We start from the raw sequence: 19,437 nt of genomic DNA, 5'->3' as shown, positions 1-19,437 counted from the left end.
CTGACCGTAGCAGACGACTCGAATTAAATCGCTGTTTTCCAGAATAATTGGGCAGATTTCTCTAAGGGCCGAGTTCTCTTAGGGTCGAGTTTTGTTTACCTATACCTAATGATATCCGTTGTACTGTGTTATAAATGGCCAATGCCATAAATATTTAGCTTTCAAATTCCTGGGACTCTCAATCTCGGAGCTAGTGTCAGTGCAGTACCGTGGGTAAAAACCGTAAAATAATGCCGTGTTTGATTATAGAGTATGTTATCATTTTCTTACTTGTTATGCTTTGTTTATAGATAAGTTAGTGTGGTCTTGTTTGTGATAAAATATTCTAGTTTGACGTAAATTCTTCAAGTATTGCTGCGTATTCGTCCGTGTTTTCATATGGATCGCCGGTCTTTCAAACGCACTGCTGCCCAAAGTTCCGGGTTGTGAAGCTAGACGACCGATGCCGATGGTATACCATCGGCATTATCGGACTGCACTGCATATGGTGGTAGACCGAAAGCTGAGATTACATCAGATCAGAGGCCCGTTCCTCGAAACCAACGACAAGACAGTCATAACTGTGTCTGCCAACTACGGAGATGTTTCTGATCTTCAGTACTAACATCAGTATTAATATCTGTCTCTTTTGGTTTGTTAGCTTCTTAATATTTGGGTAGGGTTGGCTCCTCCCTTAAGTTTATTTAGAGATCATAAAAATCAGGACGGATTTTTACGCCACATGTTCGTGTAGTACATCTTTTTTTTCACAGTGCTTGTAACTTTACCAAGACTGGGTCAAATTTGTATCATTTCGATAATTCCAGAACCATGCAGTACACACAAATACTTATAATATGCTAGTTTATCAACCTTTTCATATTGATTCCACGTTTCTTTCTCAATGCAATCACATGACCAGAACTCAACTTTATCTTTAATCTTACAGGAATACAAAGATAAATAGAGACGAGATTAAGCAACAACACAAAGATGGCTCTCCCTACCCTGCCGTCTTACTGGACATCGAGATACAAGAACATCCATGAGAGGGCGATGGTTCAGCGACGGAACCACGAAGAAGATTTCCGAGAGCAGTGGTCCAGTCGAGCAGAGTACTTCAAGACGAGCGAGGTTCAGATGACCAAACAGAATGCCTGGACATCTGATCAAAGTTTTCATGATAGGTAAGGATGAGCTGGAAGCAAAATATTGTAATATGTTTCTTACTTTCTTTTATTATTCATTACCAAACAATTGATGAAAATGTGACACACCTAAAAATGAAGTCAGTTTTCTTTCCTTCATATTTCATAAAGCTACATGTACAGTATTTTACCGTCAAATTGCGTTCAAATATTTTTCTATCACATATAAACTGATAAAGCATAGTAGTAGTCCAAAATTGTATATTTATTTAATATTTTCATTCAATTTTGCATTTAAATTGGCATATTTTCATTTCCTTTGATATAATCATCAGGCATTTCTTGCTATTTTGATAGAGTCTGTAAAACACTTGTTGATTCATATGTAATTGATTAGTGACCAACATTGCATGATTTTGAAAACATACAGGCTCCTATTAGGACTGTGAAACGGTCATCAAGTTTATATCTAATTCTTTCTTTGAATGAAACCATTGAACCAAATGTTGATCTTTTTAAAATCAGTTTTTGCCTTCAATGTCCTCACATATTAATTTTCTGTATTATTTAAATTATACGTATAGGGACAGGTTATTTTCATATGCAGGAATACCTAAAGAGTTTAGAAACATAATGAAAACTTCAGAGGTAATTTAAAAACATGTCTGTTTTATAGCACTTTGTAAGATCTCAAAATTATGAACCCAGCGCGCCATCTCCACTCCATCAGTATTCTGTTCTGTAAAGCACATAGAGACATGCAATTATACCTTTTATGTGCTATACAAAAACATCAATTATTTTAATTATAATTATTACTTCACAGCATGGATGCATTCAAGTCGAAACATGACAAAGAGATAAGAGCTCGTGAACTGAAAGAGAGACGGAGACGACTCCAGCACATGCTCAGTGAGGAGAGGAGCCAGCTAGAAGCTGAGCTGAGGGGGTTGTCCGGGGATAACTACGTCAGACTGCAGGAGATGAAAAGTAGAAGTGATGATTTGAAGACCGGCAGGGAGAGCAGTAGGAAACAGGTTAGTAGCATGTAGGTACATGTACATACAGTCAAACCTGTATATAAAGACCACCCTACGGCCCTGGGAGACACATAAGGTTGTATGTTATTGGTAGCCGGTTTAAGAAGCTGAGCTGAGGGGGTTTTCGGAGGATAAATATTTCAGACTGCAGGAGATGAAAAGTAGGAGTGATGATTTGAAGACCGGCAGGGAGAGCGATAGCTCAGTTGGTAGAGCAGAGGTCTCGTAATCCGGTGACCCGGGTTCGAAACCAAAGTGGTGCGCTAGTGCCCTTTGGTAAGGCATTAATCCTCATTACCAGGTCTCTCAGAGAGGACCTAAAGCCGTCAGCCGTCTTACAAGCATTTATGCTTTCTTAGCAATCGGGTAAAATAACCACCACCAGTAGGGAACAGGTTGGTACGGTAGCACATGGTACAGGTATATGTACACAAAGTCAAACCTGTATATAAAGAACGCCCAAGGGAGAAACCAAAGGTTGTCTTTTATAGGTAAGTAGTCTTTACAGACAGGTTTATTTTAGCACATCTTGCAATGATAACAATTCTTTCAAGGGAAACCAGAGATGTGGTCGTTATGGACAGGGAATCTTTCAATACAGATGGTTACTAAAGCAGGTTTGATTGTAATATTGAGAGAAAGTGAATGGAAGCTTAAACGTGTTCATGCGACAGTCGCTCAGGGCTTTTATTTTGTTGAAGATTGGGGTAATGGCTCAAAAGGGCTGCAGTTGGGGGGTTGGGTATTTATGTTTAGGGTTAGGTACAGTGTTTGGTCCAGGGTTGCAGTTGAGAATTCAGTTAGTGCAGAATGTTCACTGTGGAGCTGAAAAGTTTTCATCTTTACTGTGTTCATTGTTGTCAGAGCTTAAATGCAATACATCCAAAGGAGACAACACCCCCCCCCCTACCTCCCCACCCCTTGACGGAACAAGACAAGTCGCCAGTAAGTTAGATGCTGCTGGAAGATCAACTGTCTACAAAATTGAGATTTGTAGTATCATGAAAAACTTGAATCTGAAATGGGATTTCAAACATTTATGTTCTCCTATTAGTAAAGGGCCCTGAAAACGGCTGATGATCCTTTTTAAGAGTGTTTGGTTCTTCGCATTTTGATCCGTATGCTATGATAGTTCTCTAGGAAATGATTAGAAATTGAGAGAAATATACATTCTTTACACTCTACTTGTAACTTTATTTTTTAAATTGTTGTATGTTTTGAGATGATGTTCGGGTGTTTGTGAATTGGGATGGCTCTTTCATATGGGCCTGCATCATTACACATTGGATTGATATAATAAGAGGAGGAAAATAAAAAGTGGAGAGAGAGAGAGAAAGAGACAGACAGACATACAGACAGATGGACGGAGTGAGAACCAAACAAATTATTAATTGATATCTGTTCTCTTTGCCTTTCTTAGATTGCTGATGATAAAATGTACAACCATTGGAGGCAAAATAACCCAGATCTCAGAAAAGTAAGTCTGTTATTTATTGGAGGAAAACCAAGGTACAAGTACATGTAATTGTGGTGAAGTAAATGGGTACCAGACATGAATTTTAATTTCTTTAATTTTGATTTGGTGCTTGATTGCTGTAATGGCAGCCGTGCTAAAGCCAGAGTTATGATGACGGAGTGCCAGGAATGGCAATGTGCCAGACATGAGCACTATACACGACTCCATTAACAATTGAAAATGAGATGACAATCTAATAGTTTGTAGATCACTAGTAGTACTTTAGTAAAACTGTGCCTATTTAATATCTTTGCTGTACCACCCACCAGTCACCAAATTTCAAGCTTGCAGTTTTCACAAATCAGAGGCATAGACTCCTCTTATGAGGTATATAAATGTTTAAAACGCTGTATTTCACTTCATCAATGATGATATCACACCACCGGCACCATACCCTTTTGACCTTTGACCTCAGCTTGAGTCTGACATGCACAAACGCCATGTGACCAATGCATGGGAAGGGCAGAAGGAAGAGAGGGAGCAGCAGCTGGCTTCAGCCAGGGAGCAGGAGCGGCTCGCGGAGGAGGCCATGGAGAGCGAGCGGCGGGCGGGGCTGGAGCTGGATCGGCAGAGGGCGGAGTCTCGTCTGCAGGAGGAGAAGGCCGTGGCAGCGCAACTCATAGACCAGGTCAAGGAGCTCAAAGAGAGAGAAGTGGAGGTAAGAACTAGAGCAACATATATCAGCCGATTCGGTCGGTTTAATGTCTCCTGTATATCATATAGAGTTAACTCTGCATTAATTAGTCAAATCTGTCACAGCAGTGGTGTAATTTCTGCATACATTACGGACCACATCTAATGTTTTAGTAATTCTGATGATTGCGACCCTTTCTAGAGTTCAGATCGGAACTGTCAAATAAAATTATACTTTTGCCTTCAATTTATCTTCATAATAAAATACCATATTTGCCGGCGTAAAGGCCGCAGTATATTTGGAAGAGAAAATATCTAAAAGTCGGGGTGCGGCCTATGCGGCGAAAGAGTAAAAAAAAAAAAAAAAAAAAAAAAAAAGTCAAAACCAGCACGAATTTGCACATATGGGACTAGATTTACAAATGGTACAATAACTATACATTTCCACACATCTTACCGACAATTTTATCTTGCATTGTTGACGTGAAGACGAAAATAAACTTCCTAAAACAACATCTGCCGATAGATCTTGATCTAAGTTTGTGCCAATGCATTGCAAAAGTAAAAGAAGGGCCCGTTTAACGGAGCTGCCGCGAAGCATCTAGCACGCGAAGTCGCTATTTTGAATCCATTTCAATACACAAGAGAGAGGCGCAATGCATACATCACAGAAAACTCCATATGCTAGCATCAGTGCGGCATGGCCGAGCGATCTAAGGCGCTGATTTTAGTCACATCAACATTTGAACGCAAGAGATCGAATCCCGACTTGACAATTTTTTGTTTTTTTTTTTTTTTTTTCTTTTTTTTTCCGAGCGGTCTTAGGTGGTGATTTTAGTCACATCAACATTTGTACGCAAGAGATCAAATCCCGACTTCGACAATTTTTTTTTTTTTTTTTTTTTTTTTTTAAATGTCAAAATCGGGGGTGCGGCCTATACGGCGCTGCGGCCTTATCGCCGGCAAATACGGTAATCATGATAATAATTGGTAACGCATGGGACACCACATGAAAAAAAAAGTTAATGGAAAAGAGCTATAAAAGAAACTGGTATTGTTATTATCATTACTATTTCCCTCCCTAATCCAACCACTCCCCTCCCCCCCCCTCCCCCCCCCCCTTTCCCCCCGCCCCCAGCCTTCTTCTCCCTCCCATCCCAATACTGGTTCCCACTTCTGACAATGTGTTACCTTTTTGATCGATTAGGCTGTGAGCCTGAAGGACGAGCAGGATGGGCTGGTTAAACAGCAGTGGGAGCTGGAGAAGCTAGAGGAAGAGAGAAGGGAGCTGGAAGAGCAGAGGAAGAAAGCAGAGTTTGGGCGCGCCCTTGTCAGTCAGTACAAGGCCAAGCTTAGACGCAGAGCCAGGCAGGTCCAAGAAGCTTTGGTACGTGGTCAAACTTCCTACAGAATAAAACTGTTTAGCTAAATTTAGCTGACCTCTTTAGCACTTTTGATTTTTATTGTATATTTGGATTATATTTCAAACAGATAGTGAAAATTGTAATACTTCAGGGGGGTGTTATTAATCAGACTTGTTATTAATTTCACATCAAAAACATGAAATCTCCTTGATAATTAAAAATATGAATGATTTGAATCAACATTTTATGCCTTTTAAAATAACTTGTACAAAGTGCTTTCAATTATGCTAAAGGCTTTCCATAATTGTTAAGTCCTACTTACAGATAAGTTCAACTTAGATTCTTTGTGAAACACCCCCTGGAGTGTTATGTTTATCCTGTTACTTCTCTGTGAGTTTGTGTGATGATAGAAGAGAAATGTTGGTTCAAATTTTAAAACTGAATAATCAACTATGCCTGTACTCTGTACTAGAAATGCAAGCCTGCAGAGCCCAATATAATTCAACCTTCAATGATGGAGTATTATTATATTTTTAAAGTTATTATTAAAATCATGCTCCTTCAAATCTTCCATACTTACTCTATACATGAGCAAGATGCATATTCATGTAACTCTGTCGCCAGCAGGATGGCAAGGGGAATCTTCACGCCTAATAATGTACGTCTTTGAATATCAGATTGTAGGGCATTTACCTCATATACTATCATCTTCCAGACTACCCCATGGGTAAATCAGACCCTATGGCAACTACCCCCAAATTAATTACCCTCATTTTCTTTAATAGTTGTCTAAGTGTAATATTTTAATCCTGAAAATGCCAGTTTATCTTGGTATTCAAGAGGGGTGGGGGGGGGGGTGCCCTTGGAGTTCCATATCTATCTATATTTCAAATAGTTTGGAATGATCACTAATAACTTATTAATTAATTGATTGATTTTAGGTTATTGCAGTGAGGGAGGTCGTAATCATAGGAGTGATAATTCAGGAGGGGGGGGGGTACATTAACTGTCCTGAAACAATCTTAAAATTAACAGAGTAAAAGGAACAAATGTTCTCAAGTAGACTTGTTCTTTCTTTCCGACAGGAACTCGATCGTAAGATCCTGGAGTCCATGGCCAGGAAGCAGGCCGAAGAGGAAGGTATGAGCGTCCAGAGACGAGAGAAGGCGCAGGCCGACGCTGCCTGGATGAAACAAGTCATTGAGGATCAGCTTAAACTAGAGAAGGCTAGGGAGGGTGAACTAGATTCATTATTCAAGTGAGTATCATTCCAGGGGGTGTTTCACAAAGACTAAGATCGACTTTAAGTTGGACTTAACTGGCAGGCCACTCATGCCACTGTTTTCTCTCACCATTTACTGGCATTGGTCTCTCTCAAGAGAGTTACAAATCAAGGTCACAAATCTACAGAATTTACAGTTTTTGATAGTTCATGATTGAAGGAAAAAATATTATCTAAAGATCATAATTGAGATACCAATAGTGAGAGCAACCAGTGGCATGAATGGCCTGCCATAGTTAAGTCCTACTTAAAGTCGATCTTAGTCTTTGTGAAAGACCCCCCAGGCCATGTTCACTCATAAAAGGTGACTCAATAACAAGAAAGCTGTGCTAATGATAATTGTGATAATGGTATTGGATATTTTGATGGTGCTCGTATCCCTAAAGCAAGGCACTCCAGCTCGAGCTAGGCTACAAATTTTGCAGCTTTTAGCAATCAAAGAATTCCTTCCTACCGGTACTCATTGAACACCTGGGTGAAGAGTGGCAAATGCAGATTAATGTCTTGTCAAAGGATGTCGTGCCATGCCGGGGCTCGTACCTACGACCTTTCCATCTCCAGTATGATGTTCAAACCTCTCAACTTAGACGCCTCTTTCTCCTCTCAGAAACTTGTTTAGAGTGTTTTAGAATTTTAGAAGTTTAAAGTTACTATTTTACAGGACATATGAAAAAAGAAAGTAAAACCTACGCTAACGTTTTCATAACTTACTTCTTACATGCTGTAACATATAACGAGATGATTAAAAATATAGATTCACAAGGTTCTAGCGTAGGCATGTGCATATTTTGTTGTTTTGGTTTGTGATTTTTTTCTTCTATATGTAATGGTATTCTTAAATTTGTCTGTATCTTATTTTAGGGAGGAAGCAGCACGTCAGTGGTCCAAGAGAGAGGCAGAATGGGAGAAGGAGCGAGTGGCTCGAGAGAGACTTATGGGAGAGGTAAGACTTTTCTGAGAACTTGATTTCTTGTTCGTAACCTTATGCATGTCATACATGGTGATGGGGGGGGGGGGGGGGGGGGGGTCATCATGTCGATACAATGGAATTTATTATTTTGTGACACACTTCGAGCTCATGACCACAAACTGTGGGAACGTGGACAGCATGTTGAAGGAGCTCTGAGAAAAGCCCTTACAAATACATGTTTCAGCTCTTACAAATATGAAAGAAAAGATATTTATGTATCATGTGATTTTAGATTCGTGCCTTTCAAGACAACAGTGTTACTTGCCATACCTAATGAGCAGTATGGGAAGGAAGACAATCACACAAAACTCTTTTGCATACATGTAGTTTTTGAAAACCCAAAGACATCAACATATCATGCTATTTTGATAGTTTTCAAGCCATTAATATTCATAGCCTTGCCGCACAAACATTACTGCAAGGAAGACAATATATCAAATCTCTTGCAAATAGCAGTTGAAAACCACCCTTTGTTTACCGTGTCATCTTGTACTTTCAACTTTGAGACAATACTATTGATATCCAGTCTTCACAAACATTATGGCACAGTAGACAAAACCGGAAAATCTCTGTAGATAAAAGACTTAAAGGCATCGTTTAACAATGATAAATCTGAGATGCATGGCCCTACGTGTTATCAGTGTCTGTGATATGGTGTAATATTGAAGCCCTAACAAAATTGCGCTTCATAATAATCATGAAGTGCCTCAAAAAAAGTGAAAATCTTTCGAGTGACCTGTTTCACTATACTCATTTGCCCCAATAGACTGTAGTGTTGACATAAATATTTGAAAATCAGACAGGCGATCGGCTTGTAAAAGTAATGGGATTCCTGACTGACCTAAAGGTTTATAACTATGATTGCAGCATGAACTAAATCCAGGATTTTGTTTCAGAATCCGAGGCAATGTTACCGAGTCACTTTAAGCATAGCTTTTCAATTTGTCCTCGGTTTTTGTTTTTGACCAGGTTATGCAAGGAAGGCAGGAGCAACTCCACGACCAGGTGGAGGAGAATAGGAAGAGGCAGGAGGAGTCGTTACAGAGACGGGAGGAGCTGCTGAGAGACATGGAGGTCGCTCAACAGCTCACACAGAGGGAGAAGGCAGAGGAGGAGAGGAGAAAGGCGTCCACCAGGAGACAGTTTGAATCACAGGTAAGGGGTATACAGAGGTAGAGACAGAGAGATGGAGAGAGATAGAGAGAGAGAGAGACAGAGACAGAGACAGAGGAGCTCCTGCGAAACATAGAAATCATTCAACGGCTCACAGAGAGGGAGAAGAAAAAGAAGAAGACAGTGGAGAAGGAAAAGGAGAAGAAGGAGGAGGGAGGACCAGAAGAAGAATAAGAGAGGGAGTGAGAGAGAAGGATAGACAGACAGATAGATAGATAGATAGATAAATAGACAGAGGTTTGATATGGTAAAAAGGGGGGATAGAAAGATAGATGGATAGACAGTAAAGGAGAAGCATTTAGCCATGTACACTTAAAATAGAGGAAAGATAGATATACATGAAGGGGAGAGAAAGAGGGATAGAGGAGAAAGGCATTCTCAGAGAGACGAATAGGGCCAAAATCAACATAACAATAGAGAGAGAGAGAGAGAGGAGGGGGGGGGGGAGTAGATGATGGGAGAAAAGGACATCCAGGAGGAGACAGCTTGTGGCATATGTATGAAGAAGGCAGGAAGAAAGACAGAGAGAGATAAAAACAGAAGTAAAGAAGAAAGGCAACAAACATAAAGAGATGGAGAAGTAGAAAAAATCAACTGAAAATGAAGATTACCGTAGATGCACATTTTATGTATCCCATCTTCATAACCTTGATAATATGATGATTCTTCAAGACTATTAAAGCAACACCCTACATGTATATCTTCTTGGAACATTTCAGATGACGGAAAGAGAGTCGAGGAAGAAGGAGACCAAATTACGCTTCCAGGAGGAGCTTGATGCAGAGAAACAGGCAGAAGAAGATTATGAAGAGATGCTGAGAGAGGAGGCATCTCGCTTGGCACTTGATGATTATGAGCCCAAGGTAGGCCCTTCAACAATATTCTTTGCGGTCAATTTCCTGCACCAAATTCTTATGTACCTATCCCTTTAAAGATACTATGTCCCTTTTGCAGTGAACATCAGATTCTGTAGAACTTTGCAGGAATTATGAATATGTCATGTATGTCCTATGTGTGAAATTTAAACATTAGCAGTGTCCTAGTATTCAAATTATGCGAGGAAACTCGTTTACCTTAGACACTACTGAGTGACTGACTGACATCTTTTTTTTCTTTGGTAATAACATACATGAAATGAGCTGTAACAAGTACATGAGCATTTGTCTACATCAATAAACCGACCTTGTAATGGCCATAATTAAACTGATTGACTCTTTGCGCAGCATAAAACGTACAACCATTTGGTACAATGGTCTGAAAAATCAGACTATTTCTTACTGGCTCTATAGCTCTTAAGTCGATTCAACAACTTATAGTCATTATTTTCCCACTAAGATCCACTTTCAAGCCCTTTCGTTTTGAGGGAAGTTCTGAATTAGTATTGTCTTTCAAATGTCGTTGGAATTTAACCTTTAAATTTTTTTGGCCTGCAAGTGGGACTTAAAAGGTAATACAAAGTTTTGGTATGGGGTCATGAATTTGGTTCAAATGAATATATTGGAAGCATATGTGATCCTAGAATATTCAGTGAACGTTGTCGCCGTTGAAATCGACTCTAAAGTTATGAAATTGTAAATAATACACTCTTTATGCTGTATAGCTCCCTCTAAAGGTCAAGATATTAATTAAGCTATGAAACAATGTTTCTTGACCAAAATCGGCCGATTAGCTATTCCCGTTTGGAAATTATATATCACAACTACATATTCTGAGATTTTCATGGTCGCAGATACCATTGTACTGCGGTAGTCGCTAGATGAAATTTAGAAGACTTACAACGCAGCGTTTGATTTGTAGGGTTCCTATCAGGACCCCAATCAGGTAGATTGCATCTGTTTTAGTTACAGCATTTAATGCAATTGTGGTTTATTTTTTTCTCGCAAAAATTGGATTGTAGTAGGATTTTATTGTATGTAGTGGGCACTACGGCTGAAATCATAATTATGGAAATGGTCAAATGGGTAACCTTTCTTTCGTGGTTTAAGGGTGTGTTTCACAAAGACTAAGATCGTCTTTAAGTTGGGCTTAACTATATGCCACTATTTGCTCTCACCATTTTACTGGCATTGGTCTCTCAAAGGACATACACATCATGGTCACATATCTACAGAATTTACATTTTTTGATAATTAATTATTGAAAGAAAAAAATATTCTAAAGATCATATTGGTGAGAGCAAACAGTGGCGTGAACAGCCTGCCATAGTTAAGTCCAGCTTAAAGTCAATCATAGTCTTTGTGGAACACTCCCCTGATATGTCCATACCAAACATTTTTCTGTTTATTGTCTGTTTGTCCTCTTGTAGTCCTATCCACGTACCGCATCCAGACTGAGCAACCGTCCAGAGTCCACCGTACCCATGTCATCTAGACCAGGATCTGCTTTATCTGGACCATTTGGAGGGTCTAGACCCAATTCGAGGCCAGGCTCAAGAGCAGGACCAAAGTCTGGCCCTAGTCCTGGACCTGGAGCAGCACCCAGTGGATGGCGGAGACCAGGTCCTATACCTGCCTGGGAGTGAGCAGTGTTGTCATTTGATCCAGTAGTACACTGTACTCGTGTGTGTGCATTTTTTTAAAACAGAATATGAAGCAAGTCGTGTGCAAATTCATTACTCAGTACAATAATTACTGTTATACCAGAAACTTACAGAATTGTAAAATTTAGATGTCTTATTGGCGAGAATACTTTTGCAAATTGCAAAATGATCGTTCTGTCTTTTGATTCATTTATTTCGGGCATGAAACTAATGTAAACCTTGACCAAGGTTAAAAGTTACGTGCCGTTAATAAATTTCTTGTTTGACAATTTTTTAGATCTATGTGAATGAAAACATCAAATGCTGTAGTACTAGTAAATGCATGACATTAATAGTTTAGTGGTATCTGTGTTGTACAGTTGTGAACAAGTACTCTATCACTTAAATATGATAAAACGAGAGAGTAATACTAAAATTGTATGGAGTTAACTCATATTAAACATAAGGAAAACCTAGCCCTTGAAAACCTTGTAAGATTTTCATGGGTTTTAGTCTCTTTTCAAAGTACTAAACATGTTTGCCAGTCAGTACAACAGGGTATGTGTGATGTTGAGTGAAGATCTATGATCCATTTTAGTTTGAAGTAAAATGTATTGTACGTGCATAGAATAGGTACGTTAATCATGTGAATATGATGCTGCGAAGCTCCCTGCTCTTATTTCTATACACATGTACATGTACATGTGTATGGATGATAAGAGTTGACAGTATTTCTAAATCGAAAGCCTTGTTCAGATACGCCACAGTAAACTGCAGCATTTAATTTTTGGATGACGCAAGTGTAATACGATTTACATTATACTGTGTCTTTTAATATAAAGCTCAGTAAATATTCATTTCTTAATTATTTTTTGGTATGCTTCACATTTTATATATCTTTTAACAGAGAGCTCAGTAAATATGCATTTTAAAAAAAATGTTGTGGATGACAATAATAATAATAATAATAATCTTTTAGTCCACTCCAAATTTTATTAAACCGAAAATGGAAACTCTTTTTGCCCAATTGATCGTGAGCCCGGCAGCCACTGAGCAGCACCAGATCGACGTTGCTCTATCCCCTTATTGTTGAGCGCCAAACAAGGTAGCAGCAACCCCCGTCTTTTAACGTCTTTTGGTATGACGCACCCGGGGTTCGAACCCACGACCTTCCGGTTGTGAGGCGGACGCTCTACTGACTAAGCCAACACACTGGTATGATGTAAGTGTAATATGCTTTACATTCCTGTATCTGTTAACATAGAGATCAGTGATTACGCGCATGCATGTAGGACCTTTGTTGCACACAGTTGCAATTCAATATAAGTTTTTGTGCCAGTTTTCTTATGGCAGTTTACGGCGTCAGTATCTGAACAAGCCTTTAGAAGTACATGTACAAATAAAATGGGAAGATTGTGAGTCATACACTTATATTCAATGGAATTTTCTAGGCCTGGAAAATTTTGACTCTGAATGCAATTTTCAAATACCTTGTGATTTAAAAAAACATACAAAATGGACTGGTCTTCTGTCATACTCACAAGCGGCATGTTTGAGATTTATACTTGAACAATATCCATTTGTGTAGATGTATGACCATAATGACCCTCTTGATATGAACATTCTTGATGAAGCTAAACGTGTATTAAAGTGAATGGTGTGTGCCTGCTATATGTACTATAATTCAGACTTGAGACTACAATACCTTGATTGTATATATCTTTTTCTCTAATTCTATTAACATGGTGTTCAAATGCAAGTGAAGAATGTGAATGTGTGTAAATTTGTGTGAAACCGTGTAAAAATTATCATTATGTATTTCAAATGAATTCGAATTTACCATAAAGCTTTCTACATATATAAGTACATGTAAAGTGTTCATCAATAATAAGATTCATACCTTGGCCAGAAAAGCACGAGATTTTCCTGACTTGCATTTTGCTGGGCTCGACACGAACAGGCTCCTGGGGCACAAAGGCGCCCAAGATCCAAGTCTGGGCCTCCAAAATATCAACATTTTTTACATACCTGTAGGGCTCGGGCATACGGACAGCTCTGCTTTGTGTATAAGTTAATAATATATGACAGTACATATACCTGGAATCGCAAGCTACATGTACTGTTACTGTATGTACATTCAAGATGAACTTGAATTCTGGTAAAAAAAAAAAAAAAAAAATGAATTCTCACAGAATCAAATAAATTACACTGAATGCTCAAGATTACAAATAAATGTCATTTGCCAAAGAATTTTGGTAGAAAATGTATACTGTCTGAGTAATGAGCATAGAAAGAGAAGGAAATCAAGGTAAGTAGGCCCAACACAATAGTCCCATATACATATTTCTGTGTACAGTGCTTGTTACTTTACCAAGACTGGGTCAAATTTATTATGATTTTGATGACTCCAGAACCTTGCAATACACACCAATACTTACATGCTACATGATCAACTTTTTCTGATCCATTCCACACCTTTTTTTTCACAATGCAATAGCATGACCAGAATTCAACTTCATCTTTAAGCTTGTCAGGACAATATGTAAAATCTTGAAATTCGTAGGATCTTTTCATTTTTTTAAATGTACATGTAAATGACTTTGTCGCTGTTGTCGAGTGAATCTTAGAGTTGTATATAAATTCTATTCTGTCACTGTGAAATGTCTATGGTACAGTTAGATGTATGTAAATAGCAAATAGATGTGTTTATATTCTTATCATCATTCATATTGTACTGAATTGTGTGGCAATAACAAATAACAATAACTAAGATTGTTTCTATTGGTGCTTATTTCAATAATGTTGCATGTACAGGTATCATTGTTAATTTTCTTTGAGAGAGGGAGGAAGAAAGAGGGAGGGAGGGAGGGGAGAGAGGGGGAGAGAGAGAGGGAGGGGAGAGAGAGAGGGGAGGGAGGGAGGGAGAGAGAGGAAGAAATTTAGGGAAAGAGAAAGGGGGAAAGGGAAGAGACTCTGAGGATCATTAAACTCATCATGAACCTAACATGGTTTACCCCTAATGGAACATGGAGACAAAATATGTGTACATGTATAAGAGACGATTTTGTTGGGGTCAATCTAATTCTTTGAATTTTGTTCATGACTGAATAAAACAGGTAACTTATTTTTTCACATTTTCAGTGATTTTCATGCATACAATATGAAACAAACGAGACGATCACAACAAGGTTTTTCATTCAGAAGTATGCGTTGAATATTTATTGGTATGAGGCAAGCACATTTGAACTACATTCTGAGAGAGGTAATCCTCCAATCACAAGTAAGAAAAGAGTTTTTATTCAATTGCAAAAAAAAAGAGAAAAAAGAATGTAAGCTAAAACAAACTAGATTCTACCTCACATACTGAAAAGAATGTAAAAGTTTTGTCAACTTTCCCAAATAGAGTATAATCATAGGACGTCATTAAACATCGACAAAGAACGACATTTTGATAGACACAAAGAGTACCATTTTTGTACAGCATAAAAATATGTCTTCCCACCCCTATAGAATTTACACACTTCACGTTTTCATCTTTTTCTATACATATGGAAAACATGAAATGAAAGGATACAAAATACACTGGTTCGGGGTACACAAATTGATTGTTTTGGGAATTATTTGCCCTCTTCCCCAATAAATACAAACCTTCACACATACCGATAGTTACTTCCCAAAACACATGCCAGATTTTCCTGGTAAACCCAAGACCGACAATATTTAAACGCCACTTTTTACAACTCTGTTCCTTTTGTGAACCTGAGTATCCTAGAATTTACAACAATTGATGGGGGGGGGGGGGGGGGGTGTAAACTATGATAACAAAGAAAAGTGTGGAGGTACAGTGTATGAAAAAGAAGGATACATCTTTTTCTTTCTGGTCCCCATTTATTTCTGGTCCCAATTCATGAATTATTAATGTAAGCAGTTTATTTAAAATATTGTTAAGATAATTCATATATGTACATAATTCCCATTATAGTACAAATCCCCCTTTTTGAGAGGGAGGTGGGGCGGGGGTCATAAATGTATGTTTTGGACCACAGTATTGGGATACATGTACATGTACACGCTCGGTACACTGTATATCTGTCTTTCACTCAATTTCTTTCGTCAACAATGGTTCCGAATTGCTCACAATGTAGATGAAAATCACACACTTTTGATGGGATATACATGTATATACCGGTATGTTATGTCTAAATGTCAGCCAATAATACATGTATTTTAAATGATAAAACATTTATTGTGAAACAAGAGAGGATAGAATCTCATTTTTCATCATGAAAAGAATGTTATTTCCATATCCAAAACACAGCAGGTCTACCGTGCATTTAATTAGGAAAATAGTGTGAAATGCTGCTAAACTAATCATTAGTGTTTTACCGATTGCTTTACTCCAGTTGGTATTTAATCATGCCGTTCTTTGTTGGTACTCAAACCCTGTCCCTTCTTTAATATTATCATAGTTTGATAATACCCTTCCCCATCAATTTTTTTCTCTCAAACTAGGAGAACGTCTATTCTATTGAATCAGATCAGATATCTTTGTTCATGTATATTGCAAATTTGCAAAATATTCATGTATGTATCCTTGTTTTATGAATATAGATGTATGTATCAAATGCAGGATCTTGCCCCCCCCCCCCCCACCCCCATCCTAGCCAATTTACGTATCCTTGTTTGACATACAAGAATATACTGTAGAATCTAACTATCGACAAGTATCAAATAATGAAGAAATTAAGAAAAAACTGCTGGCCGACCTTCCATACATTCAAATTTATATATATAAACATGAGTATCAAATGACATTCTATTGTGCACTGTACATATATTCAAAATTAGTTGCAAAATACTTCCATCATCTCAATCATCTTGCCTCCTCCTTGCCTACACATGATCAATTACAAGCAATAATATTCTCATCGATACATTTTAAACTTTAGGTTAATAATACATAATATTTCTCAATAATACAAACATATGATATACACATTTTATCATACACATCCAAGAAATGCATGAAACACACAGTGGGAAGTTTGGACATACAATGGCAATTCAACCTTGGGAAGGAAAAAGGACACCTGAAAATCCTAACTGAATGAATAATTATTTAATACTGCCAGATTGATCCCCCCCCCCCTCCCCCAAAAGAAAATGGAAGATATCTTTAACAAAAACACCTCAAATCTGATGGTACAGTAAGTGTGCAAAATAGTTCATATGCGTATATGTATATTTTAAATATGAATCATTATTATTATTATCATTATTATTATTCTTACTATCATTAATAATTTTCTATCTTCTTCTCTTGATGACAGACTATTCTCACCTCAAATGAAAGGTCCAGATGATAAAACTTGCACCAGGACCTCTCAATACAGGGAATGAAACATATAATGGTATATGTAACATGAGTGAAGGGAATTTACATGCTACCCTTATAAAAGGATGAAAAAGTACATGTCAGATGGGTCATCTTAGCAGAATAATGTCAAAGAAATTAAAAACCCATTCACGGATGTTAAACATACTGTAATTAGTGCTTTTAACATTCCTGTATTGCATCCAAAAGGACAAAATTGACCGAAACGTTTCGATGTATTACAACCATCCTGATGGAACTCTTTCAATATACTGAGCTTAGGTTTGCTACGTACTGTCTGTTCGGAACCAGAAGGGAGTTCAAGCTCTGTGTCAAATAATAGGACTCACCGGTAATGCCTGGCTGGTTCCACACAGATGAGATAGATTATCAGTCCCAATTTTAAACCATAAAACAAACCAATAAATGAATTTATGTTTTTAGTTTTCTTATGTAAGAAAATAATTACATGGTATAGGGAAGGGGTAATGAAATATTAATCAAAATGAAAGGAATGCACAAAAATCTTGGTCCATAATAAAAAGGGCTATCCCAAATCAATGACTAAAAAACTTAGCCTTGTAAATTTAATCAGTTCCCAAATATTCAAAATACCTTTATAATCAGAACACAAGTTTAAATATCGTATTTTCATTGATTGGATTATGCAGCATTACATTCAACAGGTTACAGTGTCATTTGAAGATCCTTCACACAACGATTTCCATTACTAGATGTACTCAAAAACTACTAAAAAAAAGTTCTGTAATTCAAGTTTGAGCGTTGATATCTCTTTTATTGGTATATCATCATATTTGACGTTGGTATCATTGAAAAGCTTGTTTATTTCCCTTTACAATGAAGCCCCATGTGCCATGATTATGTAATCATGGAATGTGCAGTACACCTGAATATGGCGCCAAGTCAAAAGTGCATTGTTATTATCAACAGTGACCCTCTCAACATCATGCAGAATACAATCCATCCTCCTAACAAATGAAAATTCACCATTTGCAGGCTTTTCAATGGTACCAACGTCAAATATAATAGAATACTTTCAAGAGAGAAATCAATACTCTAACTTGAATTGCAGAACTTTTATTGGGGGGAGTTTACATGTGACATTGTCAACAATAAAGAATGGCGGGTAGAGATTTCCCACTGTGTGTTTTCAGTTTATAAATCTAATTGTATTTTGGCAAAAGACAAGTCAGTGAAAGTGAAATATTTCATGAAATGGTGTTCCTTCTGTTTGCCAACTAGTTCTTTGCATGAAAAGGGAGAGTCAACCAGCGCTCAAAATACACGGGGGCGGTGGGCGATTCGCCCCCGTGAGCTCCATAATCGCCCCCGTCAGGTTGCTCACGGGGGCGATTGTAAAATAAAAAATCGCCCCCGTGGAATTATAAAATAAAGATTATCTTTTCTGATATAACTTTAACACAATATTGAGTAGTAATTTTCAAACCTTAAACCAATGAAATGGAACTTAGAGGGCACCTTCTCTCCCATCTCTATGAGTATTACCGATAAATACAACGGAAGCTTGCAGTGCATGCAGCTAGTGCGGCCATCAGCAGTGGCTATACTGCGCCGCTAGTAACGGTGAGCACTCTGAAGCTCAATATCTGCGGGAGCAGGAGACGATCGCGCAAAGACTGAAACATGAAGAAGTTTTTCGTTGTGAAAAGTGTGAATCCTCTGAAATCTGGTGATTCTAAAAGACCAGCAAATAATGTAACTCGATCAGTATATCAATATTGAGAAGAAGAAGATGTTGCGGGGGCGGATCTAGGCGGTTTAAGGGTTTAACCCCCCTCCCCCTTGGGCTGCCAAGTGAAAATGTGATGTGCATAGAAAAATGCTATCATGTGTCCAGACCTACACAGTATTAGTAGATGCCAGAAAAACATCACTATAAACGGGGGTTCAAAAAAGTACCAAAAAATTGCCTCGCCGCTTTGCGGCTCGTAGACAATGCTCCGCATGTTAGCAGATGCCAGGAAAACATCACTTACGGGGGTTCAAAATAGCAAAAACAAAAATCGAATCGCGGCTCGTGGACGATGCTCCACATCGTATTTGGGTTACCCCCCCCCCCCCCCCCCACCCTTAGAAAAAAGATTGATCCGCCCCTGTGTTTTGGAAGGATATGGTAAAGAGTAAAAGTAAAGAAAGAATGTAAATAAGGTTGCTCTGAATAATGAGGAGGAAATTATGTGCAGAACGGGAAGAAATGGAGAGAATGTCATCACGGGGTATAAGTCAATAACAGCAATGTAACAAGTAAATTTCTAACAGGAAAAATGCCGACTTAAATAAATAATAATAATAAAATACCAAGGAGTTTCTTGGGTACAAATTGAATGGAAATTTGTATTAAAATAAGAGCCCCCGTCAGCACTAAAAGAGCCCCCGTGAGAAGGCTCACGGGGGCTCT

General features: G+C 38.2%; 1 protein-coding gene across 3 annotated transcripts; it reads left to right on the top strand.

Annotated features, from left to right (window-relative positions):
• The first annotated feature begins 133 nt into the window (after window positions 1-133).
• LOC575184 (trichoplein keratin filament-binding protein) lies at window positions 134-12,547 on the top strand. 3 transcript variants are annotated; one of them, XM_030991973.1, is made up of 11 exons: window positions 134-209; window positions 929-1,166; window positions 1,954-2,164; window positions 3,588-3,644; window positions 4,099-4,341; window positions 5,524-5,703; window positions 6,766-6,938; window positions 7,824-7,905; window positions 8,902-9,087; window positions 9,825-9,968; window positions 11,411-12,547. In XM_030991973.1, exons 2-11 carry the CDS (start codon window positions 973-975, stop codon window positions 11,624-11,626), a joined length of 1,686 nt encoding a protein of 561 aa, XP_030847833.1. In that variant the 5' UTR covers window positions 134-209; window positions 929-972; the 3' UTR covers window positions 11,627-12,547. The 3 variants fall into 3 exon arrangements, with proteins under 3 accessions (XP_030847833.1, XP_030847831.1, XP_030847832.1); XM_030991971.1 differs by having other exon boundaries at window positions 134-213; XM_030991972.1 differs by having other exon boundaries at window positions 140-250.
• The last annotated feature ends 6,890 nt before the right edge of the window (window positions 12,548-19,437 follow it).

This window comes from Strongylocentrotus purpuratus, unplaced genomic scaffold (genome assembly GCF_000002235.5).
Source record: "Strongylocentrotus purpuratus isolate Spur 01 unplaced genomic scaffold, Spur_5.0 spur5_scaffold_2, whole genome shotgun sequence".
In the NCBI taxonomy this organism is placed as follows: domain Eukaryota; kingdom Metazoa; phylum Echinodermata; class Echinoidea; order Camarodonta; family Strongylocentrotidae; genus Strongylocentrotus; species Strongylocentrotus purpuratus.
The sequence above is the reverse complement of the archived record's forward strand: the minus strand, read 5'-3'. Positions and strand labels throughout refer to the sequence as shown.